Genomic DNA, 23,394 nt, shown 5'->3' on the forward strand with positions numbered 1-23,394 from the left:
TCAAACCCCACAATGATGAACATGAAACTTTATTAGTATGACTAAACAACACATTTAGATTTCAGACTTCATTTCCACACACTACTTGTCATCCCCTCTCTGGACCTAACAGGGTTCTACTCTGTTTCCTTCACCCTCTCCTTCTCCACCTGGCCGATCATCTCCTCCAGGACGCGGTCGGAGGCTCTTTCAGAGGGACAGGTCAACTGCAGCGTCCTGGGAATACTAGGAAGGATCCCAGAACGCTCAGCACTTCCTTTAATGACGCTCCGAGCCGCCTGCAAATGTCTATGCTGCCTCTGGTGCACTGCATGGGGGAGGGGAATCACACAGTCAGACCGCTGGGGACAGCATCCATCATTTCACTTTCTCAATCAACTGTCATTTATTGTTTGTTTCTAGGGGCAACACAAACACTGGACTCTTTTAAGACTGGCCTAAAAACCTTTTTATTCAGAAAGGCATTCATCACTTTTAGTTGACTTCTATAACTTGTTTCAAATATTCCTTTTTTATTATAGTTTTTTTTACTTTTAACTATGTACTGGCTCTGTGGCACTCTGAGATTCTTGGATGAAGAGTGCTTTACAAATGGAATCCATTATTATTCCTATTATTGTTTGTTTCTAGGGGAAAGGGTCTTATAACAAGGCGCCTTTTCATAAGTTTCCAACTGTTGGTACAAATACTGTCTCCTCATAATTTGCGATCATTCTGACGTTGTTTTCTACGAGAACAACATGTGAATCCAGAGCAAACAGAAACATCTCCCAAACCTCTTTGCTTGACGCTGATCCTCTTGACTTCCGGGAGAAGGAAACTGTAGATCAGCTCCGACACAATCTCCTCCGACTGAAGACTGTTTCTGCTGCTCACAGACACAAATGACCTTTCTTGGTTATCACTGTTTGGAAATGTCTGAATATAGAGCGCTCTCAGAGCTTCTGAGGCGCCCCTCACCTTTCCTCCATGGCGTAAGCGATGTCGTTGACCGCCTTGGCCCTCCTGTGGATGTCCTCTCTGGCCTGCTTGTCAGCTTCCTGCTCCAAGGTCCCGAGGACGATGTCCTCCAAATACAAATCCACAGTTTCCTGGTGCACCTGAACCACCTGTTACACAGTGTGTTATTATTATTTTACCATTACGATATCCTCCGCACACTCGTGGCTGACACATGTACACACCTGTCTGAAGATCTCGTCTTCTTCTCTGCGTCTGCGCTCCTCTATCTGCCTCCTCCCGCTCTCCTCGGCCTCTCGTAGGCGGCGGTCTCTCTCCGCCAGCAGTGTGAAGGCGTGGATCCGGCGCTCCTCCTGGAGATGAATCAGCTCCTTGGACAAGGTGTCGAAGAGCCGCTCGAGCTCGGCACCGATCACTCCGGCCCGAGAAGCCTCCGCCCGAGAGGTCTGGGGACGGAGAGGAGGCGCGATGAGATCGTTTGTTTGGAGTCGGTAATATTTTGTATGCGGATGTGACTGTGTTTTCACCTCGTGTCTGTGTTCGTCCATCTGTTTTTGAAGTCTCACGACGAGCTCTTTGTCATCATCGCGTAGCTCTTGCTCCGCCCCCTGCAGCGCGTGGACGGTCCTTAGTTCCCTAATGAGCTCCAGGTGGTTCTCCTTGCCCTTAAACATCTGGAATACAGAGTAAATACTACTAGTAGTACTTATTGTGTTTGTATGTTTTTATGTTTTATGTTCATTTTATGTTCACTGTATGCACCTATACACCAGAACACATTCCAGGTAGGTGTAAACCTACTTGGCAATAAATACTATTCTGATTCTGATTCTGATAAATACAGTCCTTACGAGAACATTCAAATATTTCCGGGGGCACTTAAGCCGTAACAAAAAAAGCAACGCACATGTAACACACGTGCACACACACGCATGCAGACATGTGCCGACCTTGTATTGAACACTTCGTCCTCTCAGTAGTTTCTGCAGGTGGATGACCGCGAGCTCCGTCTCCTCATCCCCCTGTCGAGGGACACATGCACGAGTTCACATTCAAATGAAGCATGTCGGAGGAGCAAGGACAACGTCCGGGAGAGACGGGAGACATTTGCTGACCTCTGGTGGCTCCTCCACTCTGGGAGTGACCGGACGAGCAGCCGGCTTCTCCTTCTTGACAAGCACCCGCAAAGCCTTCTGATTCTCACCCTCCTTGTCCTCTATCAGGGCCTGCGGAGCAACGACCGGTAATACACACATGCAGTACGGACGTGATAATGCCCGATGAACATTTTTCTTTCTGCTTTACCCTGTAAGAATTCAGCGCTTCCACTGCTGTGCTCGCAGGTGGACGGATCACATTCTCAAAGAGTCTTCTCCCCCTTGGCTCGGGGCGTGAGGCAGAGAGTCCCGCCTCTATCTCCAGCAAACCTTTTGATTGACAACCAGTTTAAAGTTACCGTGAACATAAATGGATAATGTTATCTGTGAGACGCTGCTATGGAGATGACGCACACTTCAGACCTTCGTATGTGTTCAGGTATCGGCTTTCTGACTCATCGTTGCAGGCGTTCCTGTTGGAGAATGCGTCCCTCCGGCTCCGAGGGGCGCATGTCTGAATATCGGGATAGTTTTTGACAATGCTGAGGCGCTCTAGCTTCCCCGCCACATGTCTCCCCTTCACATCCAGTTTTCTCAGTGCTACACGCAAAAATAACCGTGAAAAAAGAAGAAGAGAGAGATGAGAAGAGAATCAACAAAGCCTCTAATAATACCTTCAGGATGGAGGGATGATGTTCGGCCGGAGCCGGCGGTTGTCTTACCCCTCACGTGGTCATGGTTGATCTTGTGTAGCTTGGTTTCTTTGTCTTGTTGGAGTTTAGAATATATCTGCATGAGTCTCTCGCTTGTGACATCTTTCTGGGCCTCGTCTCTTTGCCTCAGGAGGTCCTTCAGCACATTGAGACGAGCCTCTTGCAGCCTGGTCGCCACCACAGGAAAACAAAGATCATGGAAGGAGGAAGGAGGGCATTCAGAGTGAAGACAGCAGGAGCATCAAGGTCAAGTCGGGGCTCACAGGGATTACTGACTGATAGTAGTCTTGGTTACACTTGTGATGGCAGGAGGCGTGAGACAGAATACTACTTGGCCAATGGGAATGCTAACAGGTGGCTCAATCTGTTTTAGGTGATGGTTTAATTACTTTTAACTGTGTCCACTCACTTCTGTATTTCTCCGTCTCTGAAAGCCCACTCGTTGACCTCCATCTGCTCCATCATACGCCTCCTTTTGTCCAGCTGACTCAGGTCGGCCAATGGGGGAAGGGTGGCCTCCCAAGCTCGTTTGGCTCGTGCCCGCTCGATCATTTCCACTTCTGCCAGGCCTGCAGGCAGACCGCGACCTGAGGGAGGGGTTCATCAGATGCATTCTAATTATTACAAAAATAAGTTGTAATTGTTAACAGTTGTTTTCAATTTTTTAATAAAAAATAACCACAAATAAATAAGAATACAATTGAATATGATTGTCTGATTTATGTTTGTTAAAAAAATCTAAGAAAACTTTGAATCTGTAGACTACTGATAATAGTCTTATTATTGTCATTTTTATGACAATTGCTCATATCCTGTAAGCCTAAATAAATATATTTATCATTTTTTAACAAAGGTTAAATATTATTTCACAAGTAAAAAAAAAAAGCCCCCAATTTCTTTTTAAATGCCCCTGGATTTCAGTCACTGGGGGCATCAATTGTCCCCTAAAAAGATGTAGATTTCCTACCCTGGATATATGTGTACATCTTGATAAATATGATACAACAGCTGTTTATGTATAAAGCATGTGTAGTTCTTTGTTTTTGTTTTTTTACTTGTGATTGTGAATGTATTATATTCTATTTTAATGTTTTGTTCCATCTGGACCTTGAGTCTGAAATAAAAGTTTGATTGATTGATTGATATGAAACTTTACTTTAATAACTAATAACTGTGTAGGTACCGGTAAACTTCAGCTGACCACCATTAGGAGTGCAATATGTGGTTTTAACAGTCAATATACATTATAGTGTAAAACTGTGTACCCCAAGTCAAAGCTGCCAGTTGCAGGAGTTCTGAGGGAGTTGTCCCGGGTTGCACCACGTACTCAGGGCTGTACGGGTCCGTCTGCGTTTCACTCTCCCTGTAGTCTGTCTGGACCCCCACCGTGACGTGGCTGGGCTGTTTAGTATGCTGAGCATTTTTTCCAGCAGAATATATAAAGTCTTCTCTGGTGAGACACAGTGAGAGGATACAGCGTCAAACAGCTGAGTGGCACAACGGGTTTGGCTGGAGAATAAAGAAGCCCGATGAAGAAACCATCGTGGTACTTACTGAGGCGACGCAAAAATGGCTTGAGGGGCCACCTGCTGTCCGAAGGGCACCAGAGGGCTGAGGGGAACAGAGCGGAACACCTCGTCAGAGAGACGGTCATTGTGTAAAGTGGCAGCGGGGCGGTTATCTTTCATAAACTGTCATAATATCAGCTTGAGGAAACTGCTGCACAATTGAGTTATCGTGGTTGTGTTCCACAGGCACGTGCACAGACATGTCGAGGGGCAGGTGCTCAAACCAAAAAAAAGGGAACCCATCGCCAAAATGATTTATCTACTAATAACTGTAACTTGAAGTTAGCAAGTAATTGGTTGCTACGCAACACCTGAAACACATTGTGTCGTGAGAAGACATGAGAGCTGAACAAAATGACTTGTTTTCTATCACAATTACAATTTATTTTCATTACAAAATGATAGGAGCGAAAAATGACATAACAAACGCTGGAGGGTGGAGCATGTCGGGGCCAGATTCTCACAAGAACTCAAATAAATGCCCCGTCAGATATCAAAACACATTTGGGGGGAATTGATCACAGAGTCATTTTTATTCTTAAATACTTATTAATGAAGAAAAAATGTGTCTCCAGCAAAAAGGGCACTTTTCTCATCCAGGGCAAAAGGGGAGGAGCTTGAGCCCCACGTGGGGTCCGTCTGTGCACGTGGCTGCTGCTCCACCATATCCACAGTTGTGAATGAGTGAGTGTCCACAGGCTAATCAAACCGTTTGAAGTATTTCCAGCGATCAACTCCGGTGACATGGCACTCCTCCCTCTTCAGCCATGGCTGAGCATTTGGAATAACCCTGTCAAGAAGATGATGCATATTTGCGATGAGTAACATAAGCTTTAATTAATACTGGGTGACTGTAATAGCTGATTACGATGGCGTCTGCAAGTGTTACCCAGCCAGCTGCTGCAAGGCCTCTCTACGCTGCTCCGCGTGGCCTCGCCAGCGGCGGTCAATGAAGGCCGGTACCGGGTCTGCCGGTTGCAGCTGAACGGTGTACCGTGGGTGGTGGGGCAGTTCACTGAACATACACCCAAACTCAGGCACTCTCTTCTGACAAGGGCAGAAAGAAATACAGGTCAGCGAGAGAGATCGCGGCCCTGGGTCCCAGTTGAAGAGCTTTGTTGTGTTCACAGTGTGAAATAAAATATATTATTTAGTTATATACCCAGTACATTATTACATTGTATGCTTGTATCTAATTCATGTGTTTGTCAGCTTGAAACAAACACTGTTCTGACAAATAGATTGGTGACATGTTAGATGGGTTTATTATTATCATCTTTATTTAAAGAGGGACCATGTACCGTTAAAACATAAATGTCACCATTCGATGCGAAGTTTAGCTTCAGCTAATTTGCATCTGTAGTCCCTTAACAGACCATAACTAGAACGGGCACTCGGTAGAGCGCATACCTTCGCATATCACAAGATTGGGCATTGAATTATGAACATTTTGGCATTAGTTGCATGCCAATTGGATATAAATTGACCGCACTATATGGTCAAAAGAAGATGTTGACCTTTTCATGACCTTGACCATGACCTTTGACACGATCGATCCCAAAATCTAATCAAATGGTCCCCGGATAATAACCAATCATCCCACCAAATTTCATGCGATTCGGTTTAATACTTTTTTACTTATGCGAATAACACGCATACAAATAAATAAATAAATAAATAAATACACGGTGATCAAAACATTACCTTCCGCATTTTCAATGCGAAGGTAATAAACATAAAACAATAACAAATAGTACAGGATAAATATAGACAGTGCAAAGTTACAGTACAGCCAATTAACAGACACCAAATTAAATTTAACAAGAATATACTATTTAAAAGCAAGTAATACACACAATTAAAAGCAAGTATTAAAAACTATTAAAGGTAAGTTTACCGCATATTTGTAAACAACACACGTGTAAAGGAAACTCTTGTATGAGAGAATCTGTGAGCAACAGAACTTCACCAACTTAAAACCTCTGGCAATGAGTTTAACTATAGAATCAACCTATGTCTATTGTTTAAGACGAAGAATTGCTGAGCCTAAATGAGTCATGCCTCTAATTAGTACATGGGCAAAAATAATAAGAGTTACAGCACAGATTGTTAGTTAATATCATGTCAAGATATCAGCTGGTGTTTGCTTGAGGACAGAAGTAATGCAACTTACTATTCGGTCCTTAGAGGCGTAGACCTTGAGACTGGACCTGGCGTGGTCCACCTCCGAGGACACCGTGTAAACGGGATCTGTGGTGGGGGGGAAACAGTTGAGAAACGCTGACGTCATCCACACGATGGCTGTATATTTGAGTCTCTACTCACCGTACAGGTGGTCATACACCCGCTGCCGCCGCACAGCGTTCGAGAGCCCGTCTGGCCTCGGGTGTGTCTGAGTGATCGTTAAACTCATTTTATCATCTCCATTAAAAACCGTGCTTTGCATCCGCGGGTTTCTCTTCCGGCCGGCGATGTCTCTGCTGGCTGGGTTACCATGGAGACGGACAACTCAAACGTTGTAAAGTGGGCGGAGTTATTATAATTTATGCAAAACCTCTATTAAATGCACAAAATATATATGTATAATGTATTTATATATATATATATGTATACATATATTAATTTAAATGAAAAAAACCATATATGTATATATATATATGTATATGTATATGTGTCTATATGTATATAGATACATATATATATATATATTTATATATATAGACACATATATATATATATATATATATATATATATATACAACGTTGCCCCACACGACTTACAATGTAAGACCATTTATGACACTGTGGTGAACAAATAAATATCCTGAAACTTGTTTATAATGTGAAACTCTCAAAATGACTTATGATCTCATAAATATGATTTCAAATCTCATAAGTATGATTTAGTATCTAATACTACTGAGATGGTAGCTCATAATTCCCCCCAGTGATTTAAAAGAAAGTACATATAATTTGTTTCATGTTATGTTTGTACATTTGTTCTATGTGTACATCTTGATACATATGATACAACAGCTGTTTATTTATAAAGCATGTGTAGTTCTTTGTTTTTTGTTTTTTACTTGTGATGTTAAAGAAAGATCATGTCATGTTATATCTAGTTAACATACAGTCTCAATATTTTAAAACAGTGCCACAACATGTATCAACTAGTCCTAAAAATAAAAAAAAGATGTTGCTTATTGTTATTGCATTTAGACCAAGAAGTAGAATAGTTTGTTTCAATGTTAATGTGAAACTTTTATTGAGATATCCGTCTGGGGTTATTTGATTTGAGAGTTTATCTGACACTACAAGTCAGTAACTGTTTTTATGATTCATTTACTGAAGACATATTCATTGTTTCACTTCATACATCTCTCTCTCTCTTTTTTTTTTCTTTTTCTTGGAGCATATTTTTGGTTCGCCAAAAAAGGCTGCTTTTGACATCAACAGGAAGTCTGCATTATCAAAGGAAACAGACATACACACACACACACACACACACACACACACACACACACACATATACACACACACACACACACACACACACTTCTCTCTTCCTTAAAGTTTTGTTATGGATTTGAGGAACATAGCTGACCAAAGCAACATTTATTTGCAGCTGGAAGGTGTTGTAACTAGTTTTCGTGCCAGCTCACAGTCAGCTGAACGTCTGTTATTTTTGTTGAATAAACATTGTCTATTATTAGCTCTTAGAAATAGGAGAACAACTTTGTGTACTGGTAAAAGCTTGGATTACAGCAATTATTTTTTGAGGAGGTGTAAATAAATGGCTTGTTTTTCTGTCCAACCAGAAGATTTGATGTTGGCCTCCTTTTCAGAAATTGAATATCTGCATTTAATGTTCATTATCAGAGGAACCACGAGTCCTCCAGCTGCTGTCAGGCTGCACAACAAAATGCAGTAGACTCAGCACTTTAACCTGCTGGAAATTTACTTTGGTCACTGCCGTGTGTATATATTTTGTTTATTTTTGTTTCCTCTGTCTATTTAGTATTTAGCATTTAGTATTGTTATTCTATCCATTTCATTATCCATACCGCCTATCCTCATTAGGGTCTCTGGAGCCGATGCCAGCTTACATTGGGCGAAGGGTTCACCCTGGACAGGTCGCCAGTCCATCCAGGGCTCACATAGAGACAGACAACCATTCACTCTCACATTCACACATATGGGCAATTTAGACATCAATTAACCTGAGCTGCATGTCTTTGGACTGTGGGAGGAAGCCGGAGAACCCAGAGGGAACCCACGCTGCTACGGGGAGAACATGCAAACTCCACACAGAAGGACCGCCCCGACCGGGAATTTAACCCACAGCCCTCTTGCTGTGAGGTGACAGTGCTAGCCACTACACCACCGTGCAGCCAGTATTGTTATTGTGTTTTAAATTTTTTTTGTATTAATGCTCTAATGTGAGATCCTGAAATGTCCCCACTGTGGGACTAATAAAGGATTATCTAATCTATCTAATCTAATCTAATCACAGTGAAGGGCAGAATGGTAGTACACTCAACAGAAGGAAACGTCCAGTTGTTATTGTTCATCCACCCAGTCTCATATCAAGAAGTCTCATTGCATGATGTACTCATGAACCACAAACTCCGCGTTGACTTTGCAGATCATAACCACACACCTCCGAAGGCATCGCTGTCACTTATCCTCTCATCTATAAACTGCGCTGTGTGACCGTTGACGAGTAGGATGTTCCTCCACCAGCAGATATGAGACCGCAACCAAATTACACTTACTCAGCAAAAACAAGTTCCACTCTATAATAAAACTATATTCAGTGAAACATAACTGAAAGTCATACACAGACCTTCCAATGAATCACACCTTCGTGAAGGTTGCATGTGTTTTAAAGAAGTGTAGATTCGACTGTATGGTAACTTTGGAGGCTTTGTAGATTGTGCTGCTGTTGCATTTTATCATGTTGTATAGTAAGAGGTGTTTATAATATTTTGCCTACACAACGAGGATAGGCTGCACCTCTCAGTGTAATGCAAGAGAGTCCTATTAACAATCGACACTGTCAGTCAGAATAAGATCTGAACATATTACAATTAAAGACAGTGGGATTTATTGTAAAGGCTATTGTATTATATGTTTGGGTATTCATATAGACATGCAGTCCACGCCATTTTGAATTATATCTATGGTATTGGTACAAATATAAATTGTGACTATCTGCTTTCCAACACAGTCTCGCTCAGAGGGCTCACACGTCGTCAGAGGAGTGTGACTGTGTGTGTCGCCAGGAAGGAAACGGATGTCGTGTCAGACGTCATCCTAGGTGTGAAAAAAAAGAGGAAGATATTTGGTGTGGAAAGCAGTTTGGAGAGAGGGGGGGGAGATGAAGGGAGGGATCATTGAGTCACATGTCCTTTTATAGTTCTTGGTCATCAGGAGTGTCAAGGGTATTCAGTTTGTCTGGATAAGAAGGAGGGAACATAAATAGAGAAAGGGAGAGAGAGAAGCTGATGACCCAGGGTTGATGGTAGAACCGGGCGACTCCGTTTGATGAGCTGAGGGCCGAGGTTTCGGTGAAAGACTTGATGTGTTTCTTACTGGTTGCCAGTTTACAGAGGAACCTGAAGACCACTGGCGATGAGGGACATGACGTGGATTTACGCTGTGGTCGTCTTCCTGTCGTCTGAAGCTCGCGGCGTGGATACAGGTTGGAACACAATCTCCTTTTTACTGGTTTTAGCGCTTTGGGTTATTTAGCCTGAGTAGAGAAAACACCACATCGATGACCTCATCATCTGAAGTTGTCTCTGATAATTGGCAACATTGTTCATGTTATTAAAACTATAAGATTCATATTTTTCATGCTGTTTGAATGTGTCATTGTGTGGTACTTTATAGACTACTACATGCATGTTTTATTTTTTATTATTTTTTATTTATTTAACCAGGACATGCCTCATTGAGATTAAAAATCTCCTTTACAAGAGGGTCCTGGTCGAGACAGCAGCAGCACATTACACCCAATTTCAGACAATACAACATAAAACAGTGACAGAGGCAGAAACTGACATGGGAGGAATATCTTCCATAACCCATACGGTATCTAAACAAAGTTACCCCTCTATTCTGAATGAAGGAGCAGCGTGCCGCCACCAGCTTCCTCAGTGGAAATGATGACGATGAGTTCAGATCAGGGCGACACCTCGATGCACATTTCTTCCACACTGCGGTCTCCGAGAGGAGGAAGAGGCGCTTCTGTTGAAATCGGCGGCTTTGCCATCCCACGTCATGCCCGCCAGCTGGTTTACACCGTCAGACGTCAACAGATCTCAGACTGCCCATCAAAGTCAGTCATTGAGTCCTGAATGTACACTACTGGTCAAAAGTTTGGAGTCATTTAGAAATGTCCTTATATTTCAAACTAAAGCATTGTTTTTTTCAAAGAAGTTGGCATTAAATTAATCATAAATACACTATATTCATTGTTAATGTGGTAAATGACTATTCTCTGGTTTTTAATGACATCTCTACATAGGTGTATAGAGGCCCATCTCCAATGTTCTAATAGTACATTGTGTCATCGCCTTAGAAGACAACGGAGGGGTAGAAAACCCTCGAAAACCCTTTTTATGAGAGCACAGCTGAAACCAATTCTGCTGGTGAGAGAAGCTATAAAACTGGCCTTCCTTTGAGACATTAATATTTCAAACACAACATTTTCTGGGTGACCCCAAACTTTTGAACGGTCGTGTATGAAAAGCAATACTAATGTTGAGCTTCTTCTAGTGTAGACGTGGCACAGGGAAGGTTATGAAGAGATGAAGTGAAACAAAAGATCAAAATAGTGCATTTTCTGCAGCAGTTGGTCACGTCAGACCGGTTTTAATCGAATGGCTTCACACCTTCACTAACGACTTATGAATAACAGACCAACCTGTTGATTGTTTCTCTGCTTTCAGAACAGATCACTAACGGCTGCTTTCCGACTGACGTGTGTTTTTCTTACTAACCTTTTCCTCACACCCACCTCCATCTCTCTCAGGAACTAATCAAAGCAAAACAGTGAACTCCAGCAAAGTTTATGGTAAACTCATTTTCTCCTTTTCGCTCCAGCTTTTTTTTTACCATAGTCATAAAATATTAGATTGGACTATGAATATTAAATAAGACTAATGGCACAGCTAGATGATACTCCATCCGTTATCAATCATTATTTAAAACGTTGAGTGCTTCTTTTAGTTTAAATACATAATAAAATGATTTGACAGGTGCTGAAGATTTAGTCATCCTTTTTATTTTATTTTCGAATGCAATTATGAAATATTAGTAGAAGGCTATACCAACTGTTTGTTATTAAAACAGTTCTCATTCAGTAGCTCATTGAATACATGTTTATATCTATTAAGTACTTCAATGTTAAACAATATATTTTGAAGGAATGTTTATGTTTGAGGGAAATTACATTTTATTATATTTGTTCTGTTGATAGTTATGAAATGTTGAATCCAATTCCTCAGAACCTATGTATGGTATTGTCAGTAATATAAATACATACAACACATGTGAACATTTTATAAATGTTCTCCATAAATGTTTTTCATTTTAATTTTGGTGGTGTTTTTTTTGCAGTTCTACGTCATGTGTACAATTGAAACTTGTTTTTATTTGTTTGCGTGTGTGTGTATATTAGGACACACACACTGTGTAGAGAAGAAACCCAAACCATGTATTCAGCACAGTCGTTGCACCACTCTGAGCATATACTTCATATCATGCAATACCCTTCTCTCTTTTCAGTTGTCAGACATGTAGCTTTCCGCCGGGGGAGTGAAGTGAACCTGACGTGCAGCAATAAGACGTGGAATGACTTGATGTTCGTGGTCTGGGTTATGACATTGCAAACCAAAAAAACCTGCAGAATAGCTTTTGAGAGCCGTGGCGAAAGCTACGATTCCTGCAAAGATGGCAAATCCCTCCGAAACACCTCCGGCGCCTTGTCCTACCTTCACATCTCAAAGTTTTCCGATGCCGACGAGGGGCTATACAAGTGTGAGTCGGTTTACACAGGAGGGAACGACCATCATGCCATCCACGTGACTATCATAGGTAGGACTCTTAACCTTCAATAGATTGATGATTTCAGCAGCCATGTAATCAATAACATTAACTTCTCAGAGGGTCACTGTAACAGGTAAGGGTGTCACATGCAGGTTCCCCCCCCCCCCACAAACATATATATAAGCATGATATTTGGTAATATCTTTGATTTGGACTGTAGACTGTGCCTCCTCTCTCGTGCCTCCATCCCTATGCCACCTCAGACACTAATCAGCTGATCCCCTACAGCTGAGGCCAATTAGGCCTCTTCCCGGTACCTGTTCCCTAAGCCATCCCCCACACACCTCCACAGCTGAGCCTAACCACGCCCCAGCCACCACAGTCACTTCACACAAATCACTGTGACAAAAATGAATACAACTCATCAGAATTTATGTTTAGATGTTTTCTAGTGATTGGGTTGATCTGCAGGTCTATTCGGGGGAGTCTCATTTCTCCTGTTTTGTCTTCCCAGTTGCTCCCACTACATCCGCCTGGTTGGAGCATAAAGACAACACGATGGTGGCGGTGTGCAGGGCTGAAAGAGGAAAACCTGCTGCCATCATCAGCTGGAGTCACACGGGGAACATCTCCTCGGTGGAAACGGGCTCAAATGGATTCTTAACAGTTGAAAGTCGCCTGGAGCTCCTGGAGGGAACGGACACAGGAAACTTGAGCTGCGTCGTCAGGCACCAGAACTGGACAGAGACAAGATTCTTGGCACTGAAACACGAACAAGGTCAGGCGTCTGCAGACTGGACCGTGTTAGATGTGTAGTGGCCATTTGTCCAATAAATCAAAAACAATCATAAATCACATTTGCCACTGAGTTTGTGGTTTACGCAGCCAAAAGAAAGTAAAGTCCATTCAGGATGAAGTCTTTCTGATCATTTATTATTTATTGAACTGAACAAAACAAGCAAACAAACACAAGAACAAAGGAACTCCTCAGGCTGCCTCACCTGCGCTGGTAAAACAACTATAAGCCTACCCAGGTGCATGCTGGTCCTGTACCTGCCGACATATAACCACAGGTGCCCACAGTGTTACCTAATTAGTGAACAAATGAATAATCAAAAGACTAAATGTATCTAAACAACAAGAACAACAACAATGAATTAAACTAAAAGCTATCACCAGAAAAAGCTATTCTAATCCGTAGGCCTACAAACATCTAATCTAAGTAAACAATGATTAAACAATAATACTTGTCAATAAAATAACAAAATTATAATATCAAATAAATAGCTCCAACAATAAAATTGACTATAATTGATATTATAGTGGTTCATTTATGTGATGTTCTCTACTGAAAAGCTGCATATTACTAACACAACTTGAATTATCTCTCTCACTCTCTGTCTCTCTCTCTCTCTCTGAAGGTCATCCCCCTTGGCTCTACGTCCTCGTTGTCGGGGTAATCGTTGTGCTTTTAGCAGGATTTTTATTTTTCGCACATAAAAAAATAATAACCTTGAGGTAAGAATTTGTAAATGACTCACCATGACTACTTGTACGCTTTGTGAAGTCAACTCCTGGAGCTGATTTGGGCAAATCCACCTCTTGCAGGCGGTGCCGGCAGTCCGACCCCTCATCCTCCAAGTGTCCCCCGGTAGGTCGTCCTCTCTGTGTCCGCCGCTCATCGTTCTGTGTGTCTCACCGAGCTTTCCGCTTGACAGCTTTCTGCCTCTTGCAGGCCGAGGACGTGGAGGAAGTGGAGCCCTACGCCATCTACGTGCAACGAGTGAACTCCATCTATAGCTCATCTGCAGACTTGTTCACATAAAACCCCGCTCACGCCTCACACACACATTTAAATGCACATTCTGTTTTTGAGAAATGTTGAAATAGTAATGAAAGAGGAGAGTGAGATTAAAGACTTCTGCTCAGAGAGGGAAGTCTCTCAGTTAAACTCTTCTGTTGACGTGTGTTGGGGTCATGGTTGACGTGCGACATGGAGAACATTAATGAAACATTATTAAAGTTCTCCATGTTCTCCTCTTACAAGTGAAAATTATTTCTTATTTGGAAAGAATATCGCCTTCAGCTGTACTCGATGTGCCAAGACTACAGAACGTTTGATATAATCATGAAATATATGGGTGGGAATGATAATAATAATAATAATATATAGGTGGGAATAATAATAATAATAATTATTATTATAATTATATATACAGTATATATATTATTATATTATATTATATATTTATAAACTGTCACCTTTTAACAGATTCTAACTGTGGTCAACCACATAATATCCCAATTGGAGAACACGGGTGCCTGAAGATAATGTGGACAATATTATGTGAGGTATTCATGTATAATTATGTAATTGTGTGTATTGAACACATGTCCATTGAAGCGGAGCTCTTTAAAACAACAGTAAAAGTAAACAAGTACAGGATATATGTTTGAGCTTTTTTCCCACTGTGGTTAATATTTAAAAAGGTTACATGTCAAGATCAAAGAGCAAACTGACACTTGCTTGAACCTTCACCTTTTGACCCCGTTTGATGAATATCACCACCAGAACATCCAGGTAAATGGTGAGTTTGGGGATTTAGGGTTAAGATTCTCATGGTGAGTGTAAACCCAAATCTAAAAAAATGGATTTCGTGGAAATGGAAAATGTTAAAAGGACTATTCTGCCATCTACTCGTTGAGATCCGAACATCGTCCATCATCATCATCATCATCATCAGCAAACATCTATGATCTATGTAAAGATATAGTTGAGTAATATCTACCTGAGAGTCGGTCTGCATGTGTGTGTGTGTGTGTGTGTGTGTTAATATTCAAGCTTCTCCTCGTCTTGTGGGTTCTGGGGGGCTTCATTAGTTCCTTGTATGGTTACAGGTGCTGTACCTGTTACCTGTAACCCTGTTAGCTCACTCAGCACTCAGGTTGATGTTCCTGCTGTTAGCTGTGAGCCAATGAGAGGCCATCCACATGCTCCCCTTCCTGCATCTGAGAAATCGGAATAATACTAATATGTATACCCACAATGCAACAGGTTATGCTTGATGTAACCATTTCGCTGATACACACGCAACAATTTTCTTTATGTTAGCATTCTGCTCTTAAATTGCAGACTGCAGCTTTAATAATAATAATAATAATAATAATAATAATAATAATAATACAAGTTTGCAAAGTGCTCTACAGAGAATCAAGGCAAAACAAATAGAATAATATAAAATAAAAAACAGACAAACTAAATTAGGGGAACCAAAGATCTGCATAAAAGGACGACATCACTTAAAAGCTGTTCTATAGAAATGGGTTTTAAGAAGTGATTTAAATGAAGTTACTGATTCTTCGAGCCTTATCCCCTCCGGTAGGAAATGAGTCTCAACCTCACACTGATTATTTAGTTGAACAGAGAAGAAGAAACTGTCAAATGCATTTCTGTCCCCGGATCATGACACACTTGGACTCCGCTTAGTTTTTTTTAAAGGGGAACACATTCACATGATTTGCTCTCTGAAATGTAGTAAATGTTCCACATATCGCAGTTTCGACCTTCATCGAGAGTATCGTCATGATTTCTCACAGACGTTTTCAGAGATTCAGTTGATGGATACAACTGAATCATGAACTAATGTGGTAAACGGGATTTTAATCGCCGCAAAATATCAATAAAACCACAAAGAAACAAATGCAACTTGGAGTAAATTACACAACCTCACATGTTCACATGGATCCGGTCAAACATGGCGTCCTGTGGGTGGACACAGGCATATTCAAAATGCTCAAAGAAAGATATAACATTAATTCTCATTAAATATCTATTTGTATTCTATGCGGTGGTTCTCAGAAGTGACGCCACAAGATATGCACAAACTCTGCAAAGCAGTTTAAGAAGTTGGTTGTGGACACTCTTATAGAAACATTACGTTCTTCCACCTTGGATCGGATGAAGTAACAGTTATGGATACGGATTAAACTTTGATCTGCAAAAATAATAATAGTAAGAGCAGATGTGCCGTTACTAAAGGACCCATCCTGACTAGGAAGTCACGCTGCGGACGTGTTCATAGCTGCAGTATTCTACTTTCATGGTGGAGAAACCGCTTTTCCCCACATACAACCCATTGAAGACAAACAAAAAATATTCAAAGTAATTTCAAATTAACACTAATTAATTTAGATTAAATTAGATATGTACTTTATTTATTCATTCAATTTTCTTTATTGCATGAGCAAGCATATTTACAATATATACAATAAAATAAAATAAAAGAGCAGGGCGTATTAGGCTTACATTGAAGATTTTTTATAAAAGGAAAGAAAAAATATATATTTTAATTAAATAGTAATGCAACGTGTGTTATGATTAATGGTGCGTTCACACCGGACGCGTCGAAAAAATTCTCTACGCGTCTGACGCAGCAGTCTTGACGCGCGTCGAAAAAAGGGTGTTCACACCAGACGCGTCGGACGCGTCGGGGGCGGAGTCATAAATGAGTCGAGGAACGACAGGACCGCAGCGTACTTCCACTTTTTAGTGGACTGAGCTGCACTCCCACTGCGCTTCTCGCTGCTCTCTCTCTCTCTCTTTGATACGTGTCTCTGAGACTTTTCCACCTACAGCGGCAGATCTCCTCTGCCATGAAACACATATGCCGGCGGTTGGTTGATAGTAAAGTACAACAAATAGCGAGAATAAAAGCAAATACATACATTCAAAACGTACCAGGTAGTCCCACGGCTTCTCCGACCTTGTTCCACGCTTTATCTTTATAGCTCCGGTTTCGGTAAGCATAAAGAGTTGTATCGTAAAGTTCGGGGTGCCCACAGACAGCGACAATAATCTTTTCCTCCATTTTTTCAACCGGCAGGACGATGACGAGCGGAGCTGCTCAACGCTGATTGGCTGACGCAACTATGACTCACGCGTCTTTGCTGCCAGAGTTGGGAAATTTGAACTCGCGCGTCAACGAGCTGCGTCTGTTCGCGCTGTTCGCTGAGTTCGCCCCGCGACAAACTCTCTGTTCGTGCTGCTTCAAACGCGTCTGACGCGCTGCTCGCTGGAAAATACGCAGCTACGCAGCTTCGACGCAGCTTTGCATTGACTTAACATGTAATCTCGACGCGCGTCAAAATTTTGACGCGTCCGGTGTGAACACACCATTAAGATGCATTCAAGTGACACTGTAACTAACAGCTCTGTCGTTTTGGACATATTCAAAGCACACACAGTATAACCTCTTGATGTATAAATATTTAACAGATGCTATAATATGAAAGTTTGACTTCCCGAGGAGGGAACGAGGCGCTTTCTTTCACCGGTCAGGGATTTGGTGTTTCTGCAACCAGCTGCTGTCACCGTTTCTTCACTGAAGATCAAGACTTCGATGACCAGACCCTTCATCCTGTTTGTGGTGTCTCCGAGTCCTGAGACCGAATGAGCTTCCTCTTGTTTCTCGTCACCCCATGAGCACGTAATCGTCTGCGCCTTCGTCTTTAGACGAGCACTCTGACACGAGTTCGGGTTGCAGTGCCTCTGGGAGGTGAACCGTTGCGTAGTCGCACTGGTCATCCGCGGGGCTCGTGGTTCTTCTCGATGCTTTGGCCGTGCTGTGGTTAATGGAGGCGTACAACACGTCCTCGGCAGGCTGCCATGACACAAGACAAAACGTCGAGATGTTTTTCCTGAACATGATTTATGTTACACGTCTATATTTCTACTTTTTTTTCTTCACACAGCACTGCTGCAACCAGTACGTTTTGTTTGTTTGTGGTGATGACTTCCTGTAAGTGAAAGAAACAGCCCCACAGTTTTCTTTTCTAACAGAGGCCTCACATTAATGTTCACCCAGGATGCAAATACGACGAAGCAGCACCTCGGACCGGGCGATCGTAAACGCACAGGGACACCTCTATGTCCCAGGAAAAGCTGGAGCTGATAACTATGATGATTTAGAGTGAACAAAAATAGACTTGATGTGGGCGGGTCTACCTGAGTTTGGGTGCTGCTGTTTCCATCTGTTGCGCAATCGCCTGGAAGAGAAAATGTAAACGTATGAACATTTAGCAAAACTGTATCAGGTCTGCGTGTCAAATATCATAAATACTATTATTTTACCTTTCCTGCTCTTCTTTGACCTGCCAGTAGAACAAAGGATGAAGACCATGATAAAGACCCAATCAGCATTAAACAGAACAATAAGACCCATTAGTGTGGGATGAATCAAATAGCTGAACATGTTAACTTCCACTGAGCTGGTAATTAACAAGTCATATCAAACATCATCACATTTCCACACCAGCTTTTTAGAGCTGAGCTTCTACCCCACAGCAGTGTTTGATATCATGTGCTGCAACATGAAACTGTCTTTGGAAGCGGTTGTGGAGCTTTGCATGCTTACAGGTCAACATCAACATCTCATAACGACACCAACGGCACTGTTACGTCCCGTCTATTCTTTAAGTTTGACAGTCTGTCCTCATCAGCACTATTTCCTCTTTGCAGTAAATATACACGCTGCTTGACATGGGCCCAAAAGACATCAATGTGTCAATAAACACGTGCTTGTAAGCTCTTTTATATCACAGTTTTTTATTTACTTCTCAGTTTTAGGTTGTCACAGAACTTCCAGGAACACATTCATAGCCTCATCAACAATTGCTGTGAGGCATGCGAGAGGACGACCACCTACCTTGAAGTGCAGTTCCCCATGTTGTTTGTCAAATGTGGCAGCTTCAAGTGCTCGAGCCTGACACTGTGACGGACACTGACATCACACTGATCGCTCTGCTGCACACGGGCTGGAAAGAGAGAGAGAGAGAGAGAGAGAGAGAGAGAGAGAGAGAAGGAGAGGCCATACAACAGCTTTGTGTGTGCCAAAACACACACACACACACACATGCCGTGTCATCACTTTGATTCTGGAACGATGTGGTATCTCTCAAAACATCTGCAGGTGAAATCAAGACTGTCTGCATAACCAGATGCACATCTGTGTGTCACACGATGTCGCCGTCGACTCGTTTGCAGGATTGTGCAAATGTTATTGTCGAGGAATAAAAGGAAGTCGCGGTTTCTCTCACGTTCCGCGGCGACTCGGTGCAGCTTACTTTACAACTTGGTTCAGAGTAACAGACCTCTATGGAAGTCATGATGATGATCAGTTCAGTACACGCTACCAGCTGTGGAGACATTGGTACAGCGGTCTATTTATAAAGCATTTGTAGATCTATATATTTTACTGGGGTTTTTCTCGGTATTTTATTCTATTTTAATGTGTTGTACTATCTGGACCTTGAGTCTGAAATACAAGTTTGATTGATTGCAAATATGCAACGTGCATTGAACAGAGTTTTGGAAAGTCTTAAAAAAGCAACTGGGAATGATAAATATCACTACTGAAAGCAAATGTCAGATGTTTGAGAGGAGGTCGATTTTAAGAAAAAGTACACTCACTAATTCCATGTATTCAGATGCAGTACTGAGTCGATGGTTCCACGTTGACCACCAGAGGGCGCTGCTGGACCGGTGACTCTCAAACCACTGAGCAGGAACGTGACAGTAGTCTCCTATGAAAAGGTAAAACGTCATCTGGTCTGTGATGAAAACAAATAACTTATATTATTTCTTATCTGTCCTTCTGTACACATTACATCTATTGCACCTGTCCATCCTGGAGAGGGATCCTCCTCTGTTGCTCTCCTGAAGGTTTCTTCCCTTTTTCCCCCCTGAAGGGTTATTTGGGAGTTTTTCCTGATCCGATGTGAGGTTTTGGGGCAGGGATGTCTATGTGTACAGATTGTAAAGCACTCCGAGACAAATTTGTAATTTGTGGAAATGGGCTATACAAATAAACTGAATTGAATTGAATCTCTTTTTCATCCAAGGGTCCGAGTCACCTTTGTGTTGCTGGTTCGGATGATGAACCTGTGAACGTCGGACAGTTGATCTCCTGTTCCCTGGTAAGAAGTGTCGAGCCCACTCAATAACTTTGACGACGATGTGTCTCAGTTTGTGAATTACATCTGTGAAAACACGTCACCGCGTTTTGCAGAATCAAATTACAAAGATACACACAATAGCAATAGCAACTCTGTTTTGCCATGACATTAAAATACACATATGCAGCGTGGTCTTCGAACATGTGTGGGAGGACAGGAAGTGGTAAAGGTTCTCACCAGTGAGCTGAGCCCATGCAGTAGCTTGAGTTTAAGATCATCCGTAAGGGTCTGACTACTCATGGCCGACGACAATCTGCTGACATCATGCTGTTTCATGTTGGTCTGCGTCTGTGGAAAGGGTCAAGGTGAGCCTTAATACTCTCTTATGTTGAGAGCTTTAAGAGCTCGTCACCAGGGAACATTTTGAATCAATTGGATTCACTCAAGGGAGAAAATACAATGATTGGGCAAATATGTGAGTAAAAGAGAAGAAGACGGCAGTTTTGGTGAACGAGAGGGTAAATAGTTATAAATGGCACAGAAGCACTTTATCCACTGTCACACATTATTTATTCATATACAACCTGTATCGCCATTCGTAGGCTATATAATAGGCAAACAGCTGATGCAGGTTTGAATGCAGTTTTTTTTCTTCAAATCAACATGTCAAGCTTCATTTATAAAAAAAAAGTTGCTTTCTTCCATGAATTACCATTCATTTTGAGTAATTGATTAGATTATAGCTTATACATCAGAAATACCATAATGTCTGAATCACTCTGAAGAACCATTTTCGGTTCCCGATGGCACCTTTTATCTGTCTGTGTCTGCTAAAAGACGCTCCTTAGACTAGCATGCGGAGCATGTCATGAAACGCTTCTGAATAATGTGACCTGGCTTTGAAATTTCGTACAGAAAACTCACTGGAACTCGAGAGGTGAAACATTGAATGTAGTCTACATCCTGTACGTGAGTCTTGAACATCATGTGAAATGACTCAGTGAACTTCTTTTCATCTCAACAACAATGTCTGGTAGTTACAGCCCACACACGTTCTGCTAGGCTCTCTCCCTCTCTTTCTCTCTCTCTCACATTCACAATCACTCTCTCTCACACATTAGTGATTATGTTTTTTTTCTGCGGCGGACAAAGCCGTGGTTCAGGCAGCAAGGAGATGGAGAGAGTGGAGGCTTGTGCGACGGCAGCGGTTGAGATGGGCCTGATGAGATGGAGCCTGAGGTCACTTCTCTGCAGCGCTTTGACTTCATCTCGTAAAAGGGTCCGAAAAGTCTCTCCGAAGTTACATTTTCCTGTGAGAAATAAATGTGATGAGAAACCCTCAAACATCTTTAAGTATTTTGTTGAACAGACACTTAGAATAAATAGGCTAAATGGTCAGAGCTTGTTCCCCACGGATGATGTCACAGTTTTAATATCACCATCAATTATTTTGACAATCGAATACAGAAAATGTATGTACAATTCTCAAAAAGCCACAAATCAACAGTTTGACACAGTGGGCTCGACGCATTCGTGATGTGTTTGGACAGCAGTTCCACATGTGAGAGTTTCCTCGGGACCGGCATGTGCCGCTGTCGCTGCCGGTTCCTGCATTTTTTTACATCTGGCGTCCTCAACATTAATTTGTTGCAAATGCCGGTGAACAATTCTCGGAGGACCAAACACGGTCTAAATATGGAGATGATGTGCCAATGTGACCTTCATTCACACGACGAATGACCAATGTAAAGCTCTTTTTGGCTCCGGGCTTCAAGAAAATGTAGGCCAGCGAAGCATTATTTTTTTAAAGGGTGCAGTATTTTAATGAATTTTGAGGGCTTGAACTTTTACCGGGTTAATAAACAGGTATAGTGACGTTTTCTTTATAGATTAACGTTCAGAACAGTCTGAAACAGCAGCATTGGCCCACCCTCTCTGGTGACAGCTTCCGGTCTGTAACCACACCCAACAGTGATGTCACTGTGTACACTTCGACAAAATTAATTTCTATTAACATAGGTCCAAACATGCAGTCGTCTCTGAAAGCCCATGCGGACTTCAGACCTTCTCACGTTGTTTAGCCTCTAAAATGCAGGAAGGAGGCTTAACAGGAAATGCTCATCCTCATTGACTAGTCCATGTGAAAGCTTTCCAAAACCTTCATTTCCGTTCGCCTACATCTGGTGTGCGGGTGTGAGTGGTGTTTGTCTGGATCCTAATGTGTTCATGTTTATGTTCCAGTTCATCACAGTCAGAGTCTAAATGTAACCCACCATCTGTGTGATGTGTGTGTGGGTCTGTCGGTCGATCTCTGGTGTCCACCCCGTCATAAATAAATGTGCAAGAATACCGGTTTTAAAGGTACTCAAAGGTCCTTTACACGGTTGAAAACAGAAACAATAAATGCAATAACAATATAAACAAAGCTGATAAATGACTTTATAACAGCAAGAAACAAAACATCCGTATACATCACTAACATCATAGGGGAAAGCAGATTTACATGGACGAGTGTGTGGTCGACGGCACTGCAGCGTTTACAACCTTATAAGCAGCAGTGCTGATAAGTTTCTGATGATTGGACAGATGACAACGATATATATCGACAGCGCTGTCCAATATATTCTCAGGCCAATATGTTATTAAGGAAGTTTTCTATGTGCTCAGATTCAGTTAAATGTTCCCTGTTTAGAACCTACATAACACCATTGTACACTGCTCAGTTGTGGTCTAATCACAGGAAAAGGAGTACAGAGACTGAAAGTAGCTTACAATGATGCTTTTAGATGGCTGCTTCATGTGCCTAGGTGGCATAGTGCTAGTCAGTTGTTTGTGTCTAAGCACGTACCAACCTGTGAGGCGCTCTTGAGACAATTGATGTCTGGTTTCATGTGTCGACTGGACAAATCTGAGAACTGTATAGTAGAGGCTCTGGTCAACCCTCTAAAGAGCTGCTATCGATTTACTTCGAACATAAGACGACATTGGCACAAAAGTCTTCATACTTTTTAATGAACTGTGTTATGTATGTTGTATCTTCTTGTTTTC

General features: G+C 41.9%; 4 protein-coding genes across 6 annotated transcripts; 1 reads left to right on the plus strand and 3 right to left on the minus strand.

The window, feature by feature from the left end:
• Window positions 1–116: 116 nt before the first annotated feature.
• LOC130201837 (cilia- and flagella-associated protein 91-like) lies at window positions 117–5,004 on the minus strand. Its single transcript, XM_056426989.1, has 14 exons — window positions 4,967–5,004; window positions 4,325–4,381; window positions 4,036–4,220; window positions 3,180–3,357; window positions 2,780–2,937; window positions 2,481–2,657; window positions 2,266–2,387; window positions 2,076–2,186; window positions 1,911–1,982; window positions 1,488–1,634; window positions 1,185–1,406; window positions 961–1,109; window positions 777–868; window positions 117–307 (listed from the first exon to the last, which is right to left on the minus strand). Exons 1-14 carry the CDS (start codon window positions 5,002–5,004, stop codon window positions 117–119), a joined length of 1,899 nt encoding a protein of 632 aa, XP_056282964.1.
• Window positions 4,726–6,798, minus strand: LOC130205758 (cilia- and flagella-associated protein 91-like). Its single transcript, XM_056433276.1, has 4 exons — window positions 6,664–6,798; window positions 6,512–6,588; window positions 5,228–5,385; window positions 4,726–5,128 (listed from the first exon to the last, which is right to left on the minus strand). The coding sequence occupies exons 1-4, from the start codon at window positions 6,782–6,784 to the stop codon at window positions 5,038–5,040; spliced, it is 447 nt and encodes a 148-aa protein (XP_056289251.1). The 5' UTR covers window positions 6,785–6,798; the 3' UTR covers window positions 4,726–5,037.
• A 3,076-nt stretch (window positions 6,799–9,874) lies between these two features.
• Window positions 9,875–14,839, plus strand: si:ch211-214p13.9 (cell surface glycoprotein CD200 receptor 1-B). Of its 2 annotated transcripts, XM_056437887.1 has the most exons (7): window positions 9,875–10,042; window positions 11,378–11,419; window positions 12,133–12,441; window positions 12,908–13,171; window positions 13,815–13,911; window positions 14,002–14,044; window positions 14,129–14,839. In XM_056437887.1, the coding sequence occupies exons 1-7, from the start codon at window positions 9,973–9,975 to the stop codon at window positions 14,216–14,218; spliced, it is 915 nt and encodes a 304-aa protein (XP_056293862.1). In that variant the 5' UTR covers window positions 9,875–9,972; the 3' UTR covers window positions 14,219–14,839. The 2 variants fall into 2 exon arrangements, with proteins under 2 accessions (XP_056293862.1, XP_056293870.1); XM_056437895.1 differs by lacking the exon at window positions 11,378–11,419.
• A 2,438-nt stretch (window positions 14,840–17,277) lies between these two features.
• si:ch211-214p13.7 (uncharacterized) lies at window positions 17,278–19,166 on the minus strand. 2 transcript variants are annotated; one of them, XM_056437913.1, is made up of 4 exons: window positions 19,098–19,166; window positions 18,524–18,543; window positions 18,398–18,438; window positions 17,278–18,053 (listed from the first exon to the last, which is right to left on the minus strand). In XM_056437913.1, exons 1-4 carry the CDS (start codon window positions 19,115–19,117, stop codon window positions 17,865–17,867), a joined length of 270 nt encoding a protein of 89 aa, XP_056293888.1. In that variant the 5' UTR covers window positions 19,118–19,166; the 3' UTR covers window positions 17,278–17,864. The 2 variants fall into 2 exon arrangements, with proteins under 2 accessions (XP_056293888.1, XP_056293881.1); XM_056437906.1 differs by lacking the exon at window positions 19,098–19,166 and having other exon boundaries at window positions 18,524–18,993.
• Window positions 19,167–23,394: the final 4,228 nt, after the last annotated feature.

Source organism: Pseudoliparis swirei, chromosome 2, assembly GCF_029220125.1.
Source record: "Pseudoliparis swirei isolate HS2019 ecotype Mariana Trench chromosome 2, NWPU_hadal_v1, whole genome shotgun sequence".
Lineage (NCBI taxonomy): Eukaryota > Metazoa > Chordata > Actinopteri > Perciformes > Liparidae > Pseudoliparis > Pseudoliparis swirei.